Source organism: Mandrillus leucophaeus, unplaced genomic scaffold (genome assembly GCF_000951045.1).
Source record: "Mandrillus leucophaeus isolate KB7577 unplaced genomic scaffold, Mleu.le_1.0 Scaffold865, whole genome shotgun sequence".
Classification (NCBI taxonomy): domain Eukaryota; kingdom Metazoa; phylum Chordata; class Mammalia; order Primates; family Cercopithecidae; genus Mandrillus; species Mandrillus leucophaeus.
This window is the reverse complement of record NW_012109419.1, coordinates 367,116-380,697: the sequence shown is the minus strand read 5'-3', so window position 1 is coordinate 380,697 and position 13,582 is coordinate 367,116. Positions and strand designations below refer to the sequence as shown.

The 13,582-nt window shown below is 37.2% G+C and overlaps 1 protein-coding gene across 1 annotated transcript in view; it reads left to right on the top strand.

Annotated features, from left to right (window-relative positions):
- ATP8A1 (ATPase, aminophospholipid transporter (APLT), class I, type 8A, member 1) overlaps positions 1 to 13,582 on the top strand; it is a 292,825-nt gene that overhangs the window by 228,827 nt on the left and 50,416 nt on the right. The window contains exons 28-30 of the mRNA XM_011968920.1: positions 7,120 to 7,194; positions 7,299 to 7,421; positions 10,650 to 10,728. Coding sequence (XP_011824310.1) covers positions 7,120 to 7,194; positions 7,299 to 7,421; positions 10,650 to 10,728 — 277 coding nt within the window. The remainder of the gene's footprint in view (positions 1 to 7,119; positions 7,195 to 7,298; positions 7,422 to 10,649; positions 10,729 to 13,582) is intronic.

The window sequence follows — 13,582 nt, the reverse complement described above, 5'->3', positions numbered from 1 at the left end:
AAGTCCACAGTCTGAAGTCTCATCCAAAACAGTGCAAGTCCCTTCTGCCTATGAGCCTGTAAAATCAAAAGCAAGTTAGTTAGTTCCTAGATACAATGAGTGTACAGGCAATGGGTAAATACAGCCACTCCAAGTGAGAGAAATTGGCCAAAATAAAGCAAGTCCGAAATCCAGCAGGGCAGTAAAACCTGAAAGTTCCAAAATGATCTCCTTTGACTCTATGTCTCACATCCAGGTCGAGCCAATGCAAGAGGTGGGTTTCCATGGTCTTGGGCCGCTCCGCCCTGTGGCTTTACAGGATACAGCCTCCCTCCCAGCTGCCTTCACAGGCCGGTGTCAGGTGTACAATGCAGTCAGTGGATCTACCATTCTGGGATCTGGAGGACAGTGACCCTCTTCTCACCTCCACTAGGTAGTGCCTCAGTGGGAACTCTGTGTGGGGGCTCTGACCCCACGTTTTCCTTCTCCACTGCCCTAACAGTAGTTCTCCATGAGAGCCCAGTCCCTGCAGCAAACTTATGTCTGGGCATCCAGGCATTTCCATACATCTTCAGAAATCTAGGCAGAGGTTCCCAAACCCCAATTCTTGAATTCTGTGCACTCATAGGCTGAATACCACCTGGAAGCCGCCAAGGCTTGGGGCTTGCACCCTGTGAAGCCACTGCCTGAGCTCTATGTTGGCCCCTTTCAGCCATGTCTGGAGTGAGTGGGATGCAGAGCACCAAGTCTCTTCACTGCACACAGCACAAGTACCCTGGGCCTGGCCCAGAAAACCACTTTTTCCTCCTAGGCCTCTGGGCCTGTGATGGAAGGGGCTGCCATGAAAACTTTGCCATGAAAACCCTGGAGACATTTTCCCCATTGTCTTGAGGAGTAACATTTGGCTCCTCGTTACTTATGCAAATTTCTGCAGCCAGCTTCCATTTCTCCTCAGAAAATGAGATTTTTCTTTTCCATTGCATTGTCAGGCTGCAAATTTTTTTTAACTTTTATGCTCTGCTTCCCTTACAAAACTGAATGCCTTTAACAGCACCCAAGTCACCTCTTGAATGCTTTGCTGCTTAGAAACTTCTTCCACCAGATACTCTAAATCATCTCTCTCAAGTTCAAAGTTCCACAGATCTCTAGGGAAGGGGCAAAATGCTGCCAGTCTCTTTGCTAAAACATAACAAGAGTTGCCTTTGCTCCAGTTCTCAACAAGTTTCTCATCTCCATCTGAAACCACCTCAGCCTGGATTTTATTGTCCATAGCATTATCAGCGTTTTGGTCAAAGCCATTCAACAAGTCTCTAGGGAGTTCCAAACTTTGGCACATTTTCTTGTCTTTTTCTGAGCCCTCCAAACTGTTCCAACCTTTGCCTGTTACCCAGTTCCAAACTCACCTCCACGTTTTTGGGTATCTTTTCAGCAGCACCCCACTCTACTGGTACCAATTTATTGTATTAGTCTGTTCTCACGCTGCTGATGAAGACATACCCAAGACTGGGCAATTTACAAAAGAAAGGTTTAATGGACTTACAGTTCCACATAGCTGGGAAAGCCTCACAATCATGACGGAAGGCAAGGAGGAGCAAGTCACATCTTACGTGGGTGGCAGCAGGCAAAGCAAGAGAACTTGTGTAGGGGAACTCCCCTTTTTAAAACCATCAGATCTTGTGAGACTTATTCACTATCACAAGAACAGCATTGGAAAAACTTGCCCCCATGATTCAATTACCTCCCACTGGTCCCTCCCACAATACATGGGAATTCAAGATGAGATTTGGCTGGGGACACAGCCAAACTGTATCACTTGCCAACAGAAATACAATGCAAGCCACATTAGCAAAAAGAAAAATAAAAATTAATGTCAGAATATTTTATCTAGCTCAATGTATTCAAAAGATTATCATTGTCACCTGTAATCACTGTAAAAAAAAATCAATGAGATATTTTACATCCTTCATCCTCAGTTTTCAAAATCTGGAGTATATTTTACACTTATACCACATCTCGATTTAGACTAATCACATCTAAGTGTTCAAGAGCACGTGTGGCTAGTGGCTACCATGCTGGGCAGCACAGCAATGGTAGGTAAGTAAGTGAACTGAATGGTTAATCAAGGCATAATAAATATGTTATTTGCCTTTTTTAAAAAAGTGGCCTTTTTATTGTCAGAAGCTATATTTATAATAATTATAGGTGTTATCAATGTTCCTGTTGGAGCTCTGCAGATCATGACAATGGCCTTCCCATTGTTAAGAAACCTCCATCTCCCACTCCTGTCAAGGACCCACCACACCCTCATAAACCTGCCAAGGGTTCCCTTACAAATAGATGTTTATTCCTGCCACTTTACCATTTTATCTGTTAACTGTTTCTACACATCTGTCAAAAAAGATACAGCCAGGCCAGGTGCGGTGGCTCACGCCTGTAATCCCAACACTTTGGGAGGCCGGGGCGGGTGGATCACAAGGTCAAGAGTTCAAGACCAGCCTGGCCAACATGGTGAAACCCCGTCCCTACTAAAAATACAAAAAATCAGCCAGATGTGATGGCAGTCGCCTATAATCCCAGGTACTCAGGAGGCTGAGGCAGGAGACTCGTTTGAAACTGGGAGGCAGAGGTTGCAGTGAGCCAAGACCACACCACCGCACTCCAGCCTGGGCAACAGAGCAAGACTCTGTCTCAAAAAAAAAAAGATCCAGCCATCTCCTATATGGAAATCATATTCTATCCTTTACTCTGAGAAGTAACAGTATAAACAAAGTCAGTATGTTGACACTTTCATTGGGGGCTGGTGTGTATTTGCTTCACCTGTTCTTTGTGCCTCTGTCAGAATGCTTATCTCCTTGTTAAATGTTGACTGAGCATAGTTCTTATGAGTCAGGCTAGTAAAATTGAAACTTAGTTTTGAAGTGTACAGGCAGTTTTGTATAATGGTCACTAAAAAGGTTACAACCTGTTAGATAAAATAACCTAATACGTGGAAATATAAACAAGGTACTTAAATGAACTTACTCATTCATTACTGCTAGATTTGGTCTGGAATAGTCTGTATTTTGAAGCAAAATGCACTTCTAAAATAGCTTATGAGATCCAAAAAAATATTCTTTGTTGTTTATATAAATGTGTAGTTCTTTTCTAAAGTTAATTATTTTTCTATTCTCAATCCCTTCTATATATCTAGCTTTTCTATTTATATGTTCTTCTCATTCCAGAACACTGACATTCAAACAAATATCAATTTATACAGTTTATTTACATAGATTTATCAAGATACCAGGAATTTAAAGCCACTGCCAGCAATAAATCTGCTTATAAAAAGATAATTTTATAAAATAAGAATGCTCAACTTGTCGCTTTTTAAATCTAAATTGACAACAATGAAGTAGACAAAATTTATGTACTAATGAGAAAATAAAAACATTAAACTCAAATGAAAACCATCTTCATGCCATGTTTCACGCCCAGCATTATGTGGTTTGTGGTTGATTAACCCTAAACTTCACTTGCCTTTGATTTTAAAACCTCTTCACGAGATATTTGACACTGATCAAATTCTTTACACATTGAAAAGGAAGTGAGTTCTAAACTTTACTTGAAATCTCATTTTTATGTTTCTCAACAGTTTGTGGAAATGTGTTTTGAATATAATTCAACTGTCTTGGAAATGACCTTTTAAATCAATTCCCAGATACCCAACTTTTGCCAGCTAAAACAAGTTCTGCAGATGTTAATGGCTCATGTCAATACTGTGAATGAATAGACAGAAAACACATCATTGAATGTCTCTAGTGAGGACAACTGCCAGTCTCGAATCTCTCCTTTCAGTTTTTTGTGCTGATCAGGCGTGGGAGCAGAGGACTCATTGACTATTTGTAAGCTGCTGTTTAATATGCAGAAATGCTCCATCAGGAAAATGAATGTGAAGCTTTAGCTGCCACGCCTCTACTGGGAGGTGGAATTTAGAAAATAATGCCAGGAGAAGCAGGTCTAAAATTTCTTTGCTAATAAAGGAATAGTCTTGAACACTATGCATTTTATGGATTTAAAACTACAAACACTGCTTTTCTCGTTGCTATATTGCTTAGGAATGTCACTATCTAGATATTCCATGGCTGTAAATTACAGCCAGACGAATACAGATTTGTCAGATCGTTGTATAAAGCTCTTCCTTACAGGAGCTGCCCAGGGGCAGCTCTAGGTGTTCGTTTAAATTATTGGCTCTTTTTAAAGAGAGATTTTTTTATTTCTCTGATATGTCTGACTCCTTCCTCGTAAAATAAGACCTTTTCTTTCAAATGATTGGCCACATCCAAGTTTTCTGGGAAGATCTCAAAACCAAGTTGTGTTTCTAATTTCCAGAAGCTTTGATAAAAGTCAATAAGGTGATACTGTCCCAGCAAGTGGTGCTGGGAGTTGAATTCCCTGTGAATTTAAATAACCTAAACACCTCCCCAGAGGGATTGGTGTTTTCTTTCTGAATCCATGACTCTGGTTGAATCAGAGGAGGTACTTTTATGTATTTAGGATAATGTAGGTGTTGTTTTATTTTGCATGGGATATGTTCCTCATATTAACTACAATCTCAGCCTAACTTGAAATCAGCCTGCCGGTAGACTACTTCACTGTTAAAGACCTTCTCTTTCTCCTTTAAGATATGTAAACTTGAATGTCAAAATATTGGTGTGAAAATGTAAGGTACCCTATTTAAAGTTTCTGTTCTTACCTAGTCATTTGTTCTTCTTTAAAAGTAAATTAAAATATTAACTCTTAAAAATTCAGGAAGTACATTTCTAAAAACATGTTCACCTACCTTTCAGTAGGAAAAATAAAATGATAAAAATGTGTTGATAGCTTTCCACTTAAAAACTGCCATAAAGCATAAAGCAGTTCATGCATTTTAAAATATGCTTTGGAAACAAACATGTTTACTTGCAAGTTATTTCAAATTTGAAACTTGTAAATGTTGATTTGAGGGAGGATCTTAAATTTCAAGCTCATAGTAGCCTTTGAATCAGCACCAAATATTAGGTACAAAGAAGCTAGGGGACCATTCATATTTACTAATGTTTGCCCACACACAAACTTACTAACATAAACTTCTCATTGTACAGTATTGATGATTGCAAATGCATTTAGAACTACCACCTTTGAGCCAAATCATGTCCGTTAGACAAATTTGGTATGCAGAGCGCTTCGGCTTTCTTCAGACCAACAGAGGTTAGACTGTGTCTTCATAGATTAGAGAGGCCATAATTGAAAGTTTGTTTTGAAATTCCTTATATTTCCATCATACCTTAAGAAATCTGAAAGAGCTTTTTAGAATGACTTACTACAGTAGATCACAATTGCCTTCGTGGAAAATAGCCCCATCACTCTGAGTATCCCAAATAGGTATTTACATAATCCACATCTCAGGCCAAATGTGAAAACACAATAGAGAGCATTAATGTCTGTTTTGTCAATTTGTGTATACTCGCCAGGAAAGAAGAAACTTCACTTCATGTGAAGATGCTCAGTTATTTTAAAGTTTGCATGCATCAAACGATCTGGCTATTTGTTTAGGGCAAATTATCAAAAATTTTCCATAAATATATGTAGCAAAGCAAGTAAGAATTTCAGGTTTGACTCTAATTTCTCTGCTTTTGTTTTATTGTTGTAGTTAATATGTGTTACAGCTCTAACACAATTTGGACTTATTTTTAATGTGCTGTTGCTACTTTGTTTTCTTTTCCATCTCATAAAGCAGACATTAGTTTTTATACATGCTCAATCATTCCTTTCCACTATAAAAAGGAAGATCAGTGTGGGTACAGAACCTGGTCATAGGGAGGCCAGCCTGGGTACATATTGATAAATGGTGAATTTGTAGCAATTCATGCTTCCATAATGAGGTTAAATGAAACGTGAAGTGTAGCAAATTCCCTGCAACTCTGATTCAAAAATTCACTTGAGCCGCATGTCAAGACTGCTCTCTTCTAACAGTTTTGTCGTTGTCGTTGTTGTTAGGTTTTGTTTTTGTATTTGTGCTTATGTAATCTCGTTGCTGGGCCAGGCTTTGTACTCTCCCAGGTGCATTTGATTTTTAGTTATACTTCAGGTCTGCTTTTTAAAAACAATAATGTAGGTACTATTGTTTACTAATAGTCACTTTAATTTTTCTTATGTTTTAAACATGCTGGAGAAACTTTTGTCCATATTGTCCCTTAATTTCGTTTCCAAAGTTAAGATTTCTCTTTTAAAGAGAATTGTAAAATATGTAAGAACATCATGCTCTAGTCAAGATAGGGTTTTATCAGTGAATAAAATTTAAGTAAAATATTTTAATATATAAACTCAAATTTAACATTCCAGTGCCAGTGATTATCAAGAACTATTAAGAAAACTCATGTACTTTGACCTATTCCACCTTGAGAATTCACCCTAAGGAAAAAGAGATATGTATGGTTTCAGTTTAGAGTTCTTTATAATAGCAAACAACTGGAAGCCAGCTAAAGGTCCAAAATAGTTACATCCGCATTGTAGAGGTTATACATCCATTAACATCATTTTAAAGGATATGTGACAACTTAAGAAAATGCATATTACATAATATTAAGGGGGAGGAGCAGAGTATGACACTGTCTGTATTCAGGTTTCCAGTAAGGTAAATTTGTGAATTTAAGTGAACTATACAACCAGTGCAGATGAAAATAGTGATTGTATTATTGCAGGAAACTATTTCCTAAATAAACAAGTGTTACTTTTATAATTTTAAAAAACAATCTTTAAATAACTGCATCCTGATATTTTTAAGGGAATTGAAGCTGTAAAATTTTAATGAGATATACATATATTCTCTAAAAGTACTATTAAGAAAAACAAGATTGTTTCTCATTTTTAAATCGTGATTTCCTGTTCATATATTTCTTTTTTGATTCAGCAAGCAGGACCAATTCTGACATAAATAACAAATACCCTATGAAAACATCTCTTTGAATCAGAAAGTAAACCAAAGAAATGTCATTTTCAAAAGAATCATGAGTATAATATGTTAATGCTCCTATTATGCAGCAGTTGAGTATACAACAGATTCTAAGCAATGCATTTATGTTTTTGTATTCTAATTTTGGGGGTTTTGGGTTTTTTTCCTAGATCTGGTTTGCCTTTGTTAATGGCTTTTCTGGACAGATCCTCTTTGAAAGATGGTGTATAGGTCTTTATAACGTGGTAAGTTTAGGACATTTGATAATTCCTGTTTCATTGAATACTTGGAGATAAAGGTTCACCCTGCATTTGGCTGCTTGACATAATGACCAGTTTGTGTGCTTTAGATGTTTACAGCAATGCCTCCTTTAACTCTTGGAATATTTGAGAGATCGTGCAGAAAAGAGAATATGTTGAAGTACCCTGAATTATACAAAACATCTCAGAATGCCCTGGACTTCAACACCAAGGTAGGACGCGGTGCCCTGGCTGGGACATGTTTGGTGGGTCTGTTTTTACTGCCCTCATTACATGGGGTATGTGGTTTTCCAAGGCCAAGGATATACTAGCCTGAGACAACTCCAGGGTACTGACTATGGCAAGTCATATTTCTTAAGGTTCTGATACAGGCAGAGAAGGTTTTTTGTTGGTTAGTTGAGTTTGGGGTTTTTTGTGTGTTTTACAATTAAAATGTAATCAAATTCACTTGGGTTTGCAAGGCAGCAGTAAAGCTGGCCTGATGTATAAAAATCATTGTCCTTTTGGTTCTCCGGCCTTCTGTTTTTGCAGTGCTGTGGTGACATGCTCACTCCTCACAGGGGCTAGTCATCTAGGACTGGTAAGGACTGGCTTTATGTGTGTAAAGGAGTGAGAAGTATTTTATTGTTCCTTAACTAATTTTCCATTTTGTGAAATATCTTTGTCCTCATTAGAATTTTAGATCGATTGTGTCAGGCATTAAAATTACAGTCTCTGGGAAATAGTACTCAGTATTTCCAAGCCATAAAATTAAAAATACAAGATAAAATATCCAACAGTTTATCTAAAATCACATTCTGGGTGTGATCCAATAGCATTTATCCTAGACACACACACACAAAAAAAATCATTTTCTGTATGGTTTACTTTCCTGCAATTATATATTCTAAAGTGTTTCCATTGGTAACAATTTCTTGTTTAATGTGAATGAGGAGGAAAAAATTTAATATTACAACAATCAAAGTAGGTGTCATTTTGAAACTAACATTTGTATATTTTATTGGTGTTATGAAAGCAACAAATAAAATACACCTTCACAGAATTGTTTCTGCTTAAATATCGTGCATGTTTATTAGCATGTTACTGATAATTAGATATAATCTTAACTCAATGTCTTGAATTTAGTACAGTTAATGTAGGATATTTTAAATATTTAGGAATTCATAAAGCTTTTCAATGGCATTTTCTATATGCCAGGAGAATAAGTGAAACAGGTGTTTTGGTGCCTTTAACCTCACAGCATAAATAATAGTGCTAGGTTTATGGACAAGACGTTATTCTTCTTCTGAGATGTGATCTTCATGAACACACTGTGCCTATGTATCCAGCTGTACACACGCATACAACTTGATGGCACTGTTTTAAATAAATGAATTTGGCTAGCTCAGAACAGACAGACTGAAGGATTATTTAACTTATGCCATTGGTTTCAAAAAGTATTTTTAGTGGGCTCTCTTAAAACTAATACTATTTATAATATGCAGTATCTCTGCTTTCATTTTTAAATGTTTAACTTTTGGATTTTTAAATTTATTTGTGATGCCCAGTTTGTATTAAATTTCATCACATTGCTGTAATGTTTTTCATTACCTGTGGTGGGCATTTGCAAATGATGGCAAGCCACAATCAGACTATGGCCTCTGGTTCCCCTGAAAAAGTGATCTGAGAACTGGGGAAGTTCCAGGCCTACTAGTATATTAACAATAATTCTCACCAACCAACCTCAGCCACAGGCCTAGTCTACCAAAGCGTGGGCTCCATAATACTGTCTCTGAAGTTAGCCTCCAACCACAAACTTGGCCGTGCCATTCTTGCTTAAAAACATAAATTGATCCTCATAGAACTATCCAAAATCATTCCTGCAAAGGCACATTCTTCTGTACATGGCAACTTGGACACATTTTGGTGGCCAGGAAAAGCGTTTAGCGGGTAGTATATTGTTTTAATGTGTGGGCATCATTCCTTGTATCTTTTATTGTTGAAAAAAGTTTTTCATTATCTGTAGAGCCCAAGCATTCAGACAAGTCATCAGATCAACCCAAAACGGTTATACAATTTCTCTAGCCATTTGAGTATAGTTTATATACATGAGTTGCCAACTCTGTTTTACAGGGTTTATGGATTTTTCTAGTGATTTCAGTGAAAAGTCTTTGATTCAATCTAATATAAGTGTTTGAAAATTCAGGGATAAATGGCTACAAAATGCATAGTTGTATACACAGCAGTTGCTGGGGGTTCCAAGTGCGGGAGCATTGTTGCCCTGAATGATGATGCTTACGTTTGTTATGGTAAAAAGGGTCGGAGGTTCTGAGGTCGTGACAGGGGTTAAAGGATTAGCATGTGACAATAAGTATCAGTCAGGAAAATGGAAAAGTAGAACTAATTTTTCTTGCACCCACCTGTGCTTTCTGTCAAATAAAAACTTGCGGTAATGACATAGTGAGGAGAAGAGACAAAGGTTAATGAGTAACACAAGTTCAAATGTGTAATGTATTGGAGCGTAAATTGGATCATACAATCCAGTGTGGCTGGGAGAACTAACAAAAGAGATTGAGCTCACAGTGGAAAATTTTGGGAGGCAGGCAACTTAATTTCTGTTGTTTGAACAGCTTAAAACTATTAATACATGCCAATTTTATTTAGCATAAGTTTTGTTTGCAAGAAGCACTTTTAAATGACAAAACTACAACTGTTCAGAGGGGCCATAAGAATTCTAAACAGTTTTTCTATAACTTAATCTTTCACATCCATGTTACAAAGAAAGTACCAGTGATGCTTGCTCTCTTGTTCTTAAAATACAATAGATATAAAAAGTGGTAACTATTATATGATGTTATAATTATACAAAACTTGGTATTAACAGGTGTTAAATTGTGAAAGCCTTTAGTAAAGTCATAGTCACAGTGCTTTATTTGTATGATTATATAATTTAAATGTTATACTGGCTATAACAAGTATATATCTTGATACCCTGCAGAGTATAGTATAGAGTATCTTTGTATCTCTTGATAAGAGAAAGCATTACATCTTTAGCATTGGAAAGTTTATAGTTGGACATGGGGAAAAGAAAGGGATTTCCCCAAATTATAATCTTTTAAAAGTCTGTTCTTCTGGAATTATGAAAATAGTCGCACTTAAGGAATTTCAGAATCTGCGTTTTTTTATTTTAAATTTTATTTTCTTTTTTAGGCAGAAATTTAAATTTGTTTTTTGAGGGGCAGAAAAAAATTCAAGTGAAGCTGAATTTTGAGAAACATAAAAATAAATAAATGACCCATGAAAGTCTAAGAGGCAGAAAGTGTCTGTCAGTTCTATTAATTCACAGTGGTGGCCCGACAGAAACACATTTTGTGAATCTAGCTCATAGATAAAAAGAAAGGTCAGAGTTCACAGAGCTAGTTTATCGCAAATGGTTCTCATGGATTTTTGTTTTCCCTCAGGTTTTCTGGGTTCATTGTTTAAATGGCCTCTTCCACTCAGTTATTCTGTTTTGGTTTCCACTAAAAGCCCTTCAGTATGGTAAGTAGAAGGGATATGAATGCAAAGAGATGACTTTTTACTTTTTTAGAAAAATAACTCATTGTCAGTGTATGTTAAAAAGTGTAGCAGTTTCATTGTATGATATTTCTCTTAACCTAAAATGCATGCATCCAAAACTTGTACACACTTTGAAGATTTTTATTATTCCTTTGGGAGCAAAGTGATTTAATATATGCAAAGCCTTTCTTCTTTACTTCTCATGTTTTCCAAAGTTGCAGAGAGTTAAATTTTAGGACTTTTTTTCCCCTCTGTTGATGTATAGTTTGAAGACAATAAGTGCTAATATTTTATGTAGCCTATTTATTATACCTATGAGGCTTGTATCAAGCTCTTTATACTGAAACTAATCAGACGTGCTGGTATTTTCAAGTATACTTGAGCCAGTGTTTTAGATGAGGTTTTTTAATGTGTTTTTATGTTCATCTTGGAGTATTAGCTTTTCCTCTGCTCATTTTGAGGGGAGTGATTTTATTCTCTCGGTTTGGAGAGAGAGGATCATGGTGCATTTCCTATACACATAAAAGTGATTAAATAGCTACTTTAGAAAAGAGATCCCTGTGATTCTTAAGCTGGTGCTGCTCTGTCTTGGAGCCGACTTTGCCTTGAGATCCTGGGGAAGACACCAACCATTCAGTGTGCCTGCTTCAATATTACGGGAATCAAAAACATAACACACAGTACACCCAAGGAATTGTCAGTCCTTTATAAGTACAGGCCATACCTACTGTCTATCAGTTAATGGTTGCCAAGAGAAGAGAGTGCTGCCTGCTGCCGCCCACTGTTGATCTCTCCATAGGTAGCCAGAGTGATCCCTGCAAAACATGAATCCGGCCAGGTGCCTCCCTCCTCAGAAGTCCATAAAGATTTAGCATACTTAGAACAAAATCCTCCACCTCCAAAGAATTGTTCCCCATTCTTAACAGATACTCAAATTGACTCTCTCCCTGCCCACACCTCAGGTCTGTGCTCAAGAGGCCTTCCCACATCATGCTGTCCAAAAGAGCAACCACCGCCTGCCCCCACTGCTCCTAGGCTCTATTCCCTTGTCAGTCTGTATGTCTTCATGGTACTTGTCAATCAAGTTTTGATATGTTTGTTTCTTTTATATGGTCTTTCTCCTCTTTTAGAATTGAAATTTCAGAAGGGCAGGTAATTAGTAGTTTCGTTACATTCACAGTGCTTAGAACAGTGCGTAGCTTGTAGTAGGCACTCAGCAAATTGTGAATGAATTACCAAGAGCATGTGGCATAAGCATGGTGAGTATTGCAAAGAAGCCAGTGGTTTCATATTCTAGCTAAGATTTTAATATCCTTTATTGATTGCTCAGTAAATTACAACAGTAAATACTTTTCAATGTCTAGGCCATGGAATGAGCATGGTAAGAATATTTAATTAAAGTGTAGAATATTGACCCAGGAGGCCAGGAAAATTACAGTGAGTTAGTTTGCTTGCTTGTTTGTTTGGCTTATATAATTCACATACCATAAAAGTTATCTCCTTTAAAGTGTACAATTCAGTGGTTTTTTAGTATATTCACAGAAGTATGCAGATATCACCACTATCTAATGCCAGACATTCATATCATCCAGTAGAGAAACCCCATATCCATTGGCAATCGCTCCCTGTTTCTCCACACCTTCCCTACCAGACCCTGGCAACTACTTATATATATGTTTATTTTGTCTCTGTGGATTTACCTATTCTAGACATTTTATATAAATGGAATCATTATGGGACCATGGTTCATCCATGTTGCAACTGCAATCAGTACTTCCTTTTTATGGCTGAATAATATTCCATGGTATAGATAGACCACATTTTTTAATCTATTCATCGTTTGATGGACCTTCAGATTGTTTCCACCTTTTGGAGCAACAGGATCTGGAGGTCCAGGGTACAATTCAAGACACCCTGACCTCAGACAAGCTCTCCAAGTAAAATTTATTTTCAAAACGCAAAATCAATATAGGTTTGAAAGACAAGGCGTGCCCATCTATGAAACTGCTATTGCAACCTTCTAAATTAGAAAAAAAGAAATTGAATATCAAAAATCACTTAAACCAGATAGCATCCGAAACACCTTAGCAATGACAGGATTTGAAAGGAATTCCCAAGTGACTTCATCTTCCAGAGAAGCAGTTCCTAGATCCATCATTACGTTTCTCTGGAAAGCCACACAGCTATCCAGCTTCAGTCAAGGCAGTCCACAGGAGTGCTGCTTATAGAGACCAAAACTAGCCAAGCCCAGGGAACACTTGCTTTCTCTTTTTAAGGGGTGAATCAACGTTTAGCATAAACTACTTTATGGTTTTTATGTTGAGGGGTTTGTAGTTGTTTTGTCTTGTTTTCATTTTTAAATAAGGAGTGTTTTTAGGGAGGGAGGATTCTTTTGTTTTTTGGTTTCTGAAAGGATGGGGATACTGAAGAACTTCACACATGCTATGTAATATATAGCTACATATTCATTTATTCCTTTGCCTCAGCAGTTCCGAAAGAGTAGTCTGTAGACCCTGGGAATATCCAAGACCTTTTGTCATCCACAAACAGTGGTACCACTGTGCTGTTCTTCACGGTCATGCACTAGGTTTCATTTAAGAATGCTCATGAAGACACCATAAAACTAATGCTTTTTTTTAAAACTTGAACCATCTTAATAATATTCTGTATTTGACAAAATGGAAAGTATTAACATACATATAAAGCACTTCTGCATACCAAAGTGCAGTGATTGTCTCAAGGAATGGTGCCTTCTGGATTGAACCAGAGGCTGCAGAATCATGCATGGGTAAAAGATCCATTCAAAGTGCAAAGTAGGCTGGGCACAGTGGCTCAC